The sequence below is a fragment of the Coregonus lavaretus genome (assembly GCF_964263955.1).
Source record: "Coregonus lavaretus genome assembly, chromosome: 25".
NCBI classification, from domain to species: Eukaryota; Metazoa; Chordata; class Actinopteri; order Salmoniformes; family Salmonidae; genus Coregonus; species Coregonus lavaretus.
In genome coordinates this window covers 11,514,359-11,521,057 of record NC_140012.1, presented here as the reverse complement: position 1 = coordinate 11,521,057, position 6,699 = coordinate 11,514,359, and the positions used below count along the sequence as shown (strand labels likewise).

General features: G+C 39.9%; 1 protein-coding gene across 14 annotated transcripts in view; it reads left to right on the top strand.

Moving 5' to 3' along the window:
* The first annotated feature begins 1,355 nt into the window (after positions 1-1,355).
* The window catches only part of tcf7l2 (transcription factor 7 like 2), a 93,570-nt gene continuing 88,226 nt past the window's right edge, over positions 1,356-6,699 (top strand). For 9 of the 14 annotated variants that reach the window (XM_084141322.1, XM_084141323.1, XM_084141320.1 and 6 more), the window contains exons 1-3: positions 1,356-1,837; positions 1,991-2,057; positions 2,199-2,323. In XM_084141322.1, coding sequence (XP_083997448.1) covers positions 1,649-1,837; positions 1,991-2,057; positions 2,199-2,323 — 381 coding nt within the window. In that variant the 5' untranslated portion in view covers positions 1,356-1,648. The remainder of the gene's footprint in view (positions 1,838-1,990; positions 2,058-2,198; positions 2,324-6,699) is intronic. The other 5 variants (XM_084141315.1, XM_084141316.1, XM_084141327.1 and 2 more) reach the window with 1 other exon arrangement.

Here is a 6,699-nt window from a genome sequence, read left to right as displayed (position 1 = left end):
TGATAGAATAATGACTTGTTTTGAGCTCCAGAGGTTGCTGTTTTTAAACAACATTTGGGAGATGAAGGTGTGAAAACAAGCAGCAATAAGCATTGAGGACTCTAGTCACATATTCAGGTAGGCTATTTTATATTCAATATAATTGAAGTTGAAAGAAGATTAGATAGACTACTAGCTAGGTAGGCAATTTGTACACTACACCATAGGCCTACTAAGCTACTGTCAATTGACCGTGACCTGGTGTAGGCCTAGAGCTATCAAGGAGTTAAGCAGATTTATCTTTTGACAGGCTACATAGTTTTTTACACAAACAGTGGATTTTAGCGTGGCATTCATTAAATTGTTCTACTAAAAATGTCTAGCCAAACGTCTAATTAAAACCACTGGATGACCATTATAAATAAACCTGCTCCATAATGTAATGATACAATTTTTTCGAGTGCCGTTAAGAATTTGCATCAATGACTCAAATGAGCTGAAAAGTTTATTGGTGGCATTTTTTATTGTGCTTTAGAAATCTGTCAGATGGAGAAAAGAACCCAGCACAAATACCAAGCCCCTGCCTGTTCTTTTATAATGAATAGGCTACAGGTTAGTCCTAAAACCCGGCCTCATTAGCCCCTCTGGCTGTAGTCTTCCCAACGTTGTGCCGACTGTCAGAGCACGTCTGTACCTCCATCATCGCGTCCTTTATATTTCACACTCCATGCAAATATAGGCCTATCTGAAGTAGAACAAAATGTTTTAATGCAAATACATAGCCTATGCATGCAACCTAATTCAGGATATAGTCTAGAATAGAAGATTATGCAACAAGATATGAGAAATGTACAACAAAATCTCTAATATAATTTAAATATATTATAGCTTGGTTTAAATGAGCTAAATAAAAAAGGAAAGGGTTCAAGCTGTCATAGTGATCAAAATGGTATTCATACTACTTCATATCCAACCCGAAGCTAATGTTGAAAGGCTATAGGCTTATTCAAGTTCATTCTGGAAAGCATGCGTGGTAAACTTTTGGCCCCTATGTCTTGGCTTTTCAAAATTGCTACATTGAAACTGGAGAAAATAAGGAAGTACTCTCAATTCATTTTCAGTGGGAGACCGCCCATATATTTAATCCGCATTTACAAGTAACTCCTGTCTTTCGCCTATTTTGCTATACCAGCACAAAAGCAAACAGGGGCGCTTCACTGTCCCGCGCTCCTCACCCAAACTGCCTTTTCTCACTCGCTTTTCTAACTGCACACTCGTCCGTCGGCTTCCTCCAGCCTTTTTTTCGCTCCCTATTTATGAAAACGTCACTTCAAGTCCCTCCCTTTTTGAATCTCATTAGTTTCTTATGTGTTTCTCCCTGTCAATAATCCTGAATCCAGACTCTCTCTATTTCCATCCCTCTCTATCTGTCAATCAGCGCCGCCTTTGAACTGAAAACCACTCCGACCAACTTCAACTCACTCAATTCGAGCGGCTCAGCTCCATCTCCGGCTTCTTTTTCTGCCAAGGTTCCCCTCTTTTTAGTTTGTACAAACCGCCAGTGCTTGGAAAACGCCAATACAGACTCTAAACTTTAACTCGGATTCTAGATCACCAAGATCAAGGGTTTAAAACGTTGTGTTTTTGCCCCCCAAAATTGCTCGGGAAAATGCCGCAGCTCAACGGCGGTGGAGGGGACGATTTGGGTGCGAACGATGAAATGATTTCCTTCAAAGACGAAGGGGAGCAGGAGGAAAAAATTTCGGAGAACTTATCGGCAGAAAGGGATTTAGCAGATGTCAAATCTTCTCTTGTAAATGAATCAGAAACAAATCAAAACAGCTCGTCAGATTCGGAGGTAAGTGAAATAATCGGAATCGATTGTCCATTCGGTAGTTTGCAAACGTTTACTTATTGTGCGCGAAATGTGCAGTGAAACCACGGTATACACAAGTAATTATTTCCCTATGTGTTTCTTTAATGCAACCCCTGTGTTTCGTTGTTTTTCAAGGCGGAAAGACGGCCTCCGCCTAGGTCTGAAACTTTCAGAGACAAAACAAGAGAAAGTTTAGAGGAGGGTGAGTTTCTGCTTTTCTGTCGCTTAGATTTGTACACAATGGCATATGAGCGTACCGAGTGGGTTTCTTCTGGAATCTCAGATGTATAAAAGTTGTCAAGGCACTTATAAAAGTTTTTCTTCTTTCCCCCCGCCATGTTAGCTGCGAAAAGGCAAGATGGAGGGCTGTTCAAGAGCCCACCGTACCCGGGCTATCCATTTATAATGATCCCCGATCTTACAAGCCCGTACCTTCCGAATGGATCACTTTCTCCAACAGCTCGCACAGTAAGTTCATTTATTTACACCGATGTGCGTACATTAATGGACACACACAATCCACGTAGCCATGAACAAACGCGCATTTACACCCAGCAAGGTGTGTTTAACTGTTAAATGTAGCCAGACGTTTCGCAACTTTTCATGAACTGTACAATGGCATGCATGTCGTTTGCAACAATGTGCCTGCATGTTTCTCTGTAGCCTACAGTAAGAAGCATGCCAGGAATAGGGATACTCAATGCATTTCCATCACCTCAAATAAAAAAATGGTATGCAAGGTCATGCGCCCATGATGAATATTCTATTTATTGTACACCTGTGATCAAATTATAGTACAAAACATAAACATTAATTTGAATAATAATATATCAGTTTATAGTGGACAATTGAACAATATTATTATGCTTCTTCTTGATTTTTAAATTATTATTATTATTATTATTATTATTATTATTACTGTATTATGTGAGTGTTAGATAGGCTAACTCTGACTTTGATTTCATACCGCCTCCTAATATAAATGTAATATAATGTTGTACTGAGCCTTGGCTACGCTGTTTGCACAACCTCATTGAAAACGTTTTTGTATTTTAAGCTTAAAACACATGCCCCATTTAAACCTTTTTATCCCAGGGCAGTATAAGAACACCTAACACAAGTTTCTATAAATATATCAACAATACAGGAAACTCAGAAAAGCATTGAGAAAGGACCTTATAAAAACAAAGCCAATGTGTTAATTAGTTTATTTATGTAATTTGCATTTGTCAAACTGCATTGACATTAGCTGAAAGAGGCCTATCATTGACAGTTACTTTGAATATGCAGACATTAATATTTTTACCTCAAACGTTTAAATAAATCTGAAATCATTTATTTATAGGCAGGAAATTATGTTAGATTTTTACATGTTGTAGCCTATGTACTGCATATATACCACTCTAGCCTGTAATGGGTAAACCATCGCTCTTAAAAGCATGTGCCATGTAAAACGTTATTTATAAATAAATTCATGTTATTTATTAGAGGCAATCAGCTCTGGTATAATTATGCATACTTACTCATTTACTCGCCACCTCCTAGTCCCACTGGGCAATGCTTAGGCGGGATCATTTTCCAATTTTTTTTTTTTTTAATGGTTGCAATTACAAGTCATTGCTTTAGGACCTGTCATCTCGTCTTACAAGGTTAAGGCAAAGACCAACCATTAGGAAATATGATCGTACCCCCACATATACCTCTGGGTAATGAAACTGATATTTGTTTCCTCAATTTAGTCCACCACACACACCTTGAAAATAAACACACATGTGATAGACAATGCAATGCACCCCTTTGTGTCTGACACATTTTCACATGTTAAGAATTTTAAGCATCTTATAACATGTCTACAAAATAATTGCACATATGACACTTTTTTACATCTTACTGAATTATATTGCTATTTGTATATTTTATGATTTGGTGTTTTTATTAACTGTGTGTCTTGAGCATATTTGAGACCGTTTGCCATTCTTTATCATTATTACGCAGGAGTGTGTCACTCATGTTCACAATACTGGCGGACTAGTCATCCTTTATTCACACGCACCTATGCACAGGCATACACACACACACACTGGGTTTAAGTTGGTTATTTGTTTCAATGGGTTAGTTTCTTTTTGCACATGTTCACTATAGTGCCAGGTCCAGTACAAGCTCACATAACTTCCATAACTGCTGTACATGTCTCTATCTGATATCAGGTCTGTGTACAGTCTACCTCCTTGTGCCCATTAGTTCAGTGGTTGTCAGAGGTAATTCAAATCTGGAAGGTTTTCATAGTAGCCTATTTGATCAGTTTTGTTATACACTGTCGTTCTGTTGCCTCTACCCTACCACCTCCCTGTATCTAAGATAAGATCATCTTCAAAAATACCATTTTAGAAACGCCCAGTGAGCCATGTTTAATTGGTTTACAAAGCAAGGAGACATTGCAAACATGATAGAATTTATTGCACAAATAAAACTGCGGTATAAATGTTCAGGACAGCTTTATTCAAGATCACTTCATACCTTTTTAGGCGTATTATGGTTTACCTAGTGTACTAACTCAACCCCCCTCTCATTAGGTCGGTTACATTTGAGCACCATGTGTGTCCACCCATTAGTGTTTTCTTTGTGGCTGTTGTATTCATAAATGTATAGCATCAATAATTCACCTGGGCATTGATTATCTGTCTTCCTCCCTAACTAGTAAAGAAGGCTCCAGAATATAACTGGTACTGTGTCTGTGATTAGAAATGGCTAGCTCGCTCCATTGTTGTATGGTTCTTTCATATAGCAGGCTTTGTCGGTTGCTTTTTCTCCTCAATCCAATTGAACCGTTTGATCAATTTTGGGTCTCATTGATGCAGACGGTTCAATACTATGATTTTGGAATTCATGTTTTGGCATGTGTGTGCAATCGTTTTTTGTAGTTTCTTTACTTTTAGACGTAAAATGGCCCAATTTGATATGATTGTGATGTTAGTGATGTTACAGCCTTGCCACTTGATTTATATTTTTTTGTCAGCTGGCCATGATCTTGACATTTTGGGCATGCCTTTCTATGCTTCCTGTGATTCCGTTACTGCATTTCTTTTTTTGCTTGTGAGTCTGTTTGTGTGTTTGAATGTGTGGAGGTTACTATAATTTGTCTGACCTCAGACAGCTATAACGAGCGAGAGTTTGTTTTTCCAACCACCTACGTCTAAAAAGCTGTACAATTTGGGATAATTTAGCAATTTGACATGACGTTGTGCCCAGGGTGTTAGGCCTCCTGCCCTCTTAACCCCCCTCTTCCCCTCGTCCCTCTATTCCTTCTTCTCCCTCCTTTCTCAACCTCACACAAAGGCCTGCTGGTTCAGTGGGAACAGGTTGAATTGGTGAAGTGGCCTGGCCAGCTAACCCCGGGTGCCATGCTGTTTCTTGCACATCTCTCTCTCTCTCTCTCTCTCTCTCTCTCTCTCTCTCTCTCTCTCTCTCTCTCTCTCTCTCTCTCTCTCTCTCTCTCTCTCTCTCTCTCTCTCTCTCTCTCTCTCTCTCTCTCTCTCTCATCTCTCTCTCTCTCTCTCTCTCTCTCTCTCTCTCTCTCTCTCTCTCTCTCTCTCTCTGCGATTGTGCAGATGCTTAATGCTAACATGGGGCTTTCTGAAAAGGCGACAGGTTAACTCCAGTGCTGCTGGCTAACATCACACCTCAACAGGTATGCAGAGAGGAGAGAGAGAGAGAGGGAGCGGGGGCATAGGGCTGCAGGGCCGTAAATCCTCCAGGTTTATTTACTGCTTCTCTGACTTATGAATGTTAAGATATTTGACACCACCCCTGGCCCCATCATTCCTGGGGCCTGCAGAGTTTTGGCTGGGTTTTTGGTTTTTCTGTTTCAACGTCTAATTATGAGTAGTTTAAAAAAAAGAACCAAAAAGAGAGAGAGAGAGAACGCAGCACCCAGCATCCACTGTTCTATTTCGAGTTAAAAAGACGCTCCCGAGACCCGTGGCGATTCCACAGGAAGCTTGGCGAGAGGCATTGTATGATTGAAACAATAGCCCTTTCCCTCTTTTCTTTGTTTCATTTGTATTGTTGCACCAGTATCGCTCCTATTGTGGTAGACCCACCTATTTAAAAATTAATGCCACTTGCCTACACAATTTTTACATTTTCGGGACGGAATGGTGGATTTGTGGCAAGATTAACATCAGATCAGCAGTCGTATTTGTACATCGGCCCGAATTTAACACCTAGTGTAATCCTTTGTGTCTATGTAGATGTACTGGTATGGGCAACATTTTATAATTGACACATACAGTATTTTTTAAAACATGTTAGCAGCATATGCATAACAATGGTATATCATATGGATAATGTGTGTTCTGGTACAGCTCTGAATGGCTTGTCCCTGCGAGGTGAGGAAAGATAGCTTAATGCGGATTTAGGGGATAGACCCACACCTTATCAAATTGGCTTTACATGTTAATAGGTCTTAATTGCAATCCGCAGGGGGTTCATGGCACTACGTGTCCACATTTAGTCTCTGTACTCCACATTTTTATTAGAAGGTTGTGCTCCTTTTGTCCTGCAAATGACTTTTGTTTACAAAGTATGGCGGAAGCAGGACACGCTCTCTTTCTCCCTCCCGCCCTCTTTTTCTCTCTATCTTTTCTCTTCTTTCTCACCCCCCCTTCCACTTCTCTATTTTTCTCATCCTATGCAAGGAAAATAAAAGGTCCTTATTTTTATTGAGCTTGATAAACACCCATAAAAAGTGCAATCTGTTTTGGATTTGAGGGAGTAAAGTTGGGGAGCAAAGTTTGGCACCATTAAACAACAATTGGGGCCTGCTAGACATTAGCGGTGCGCTG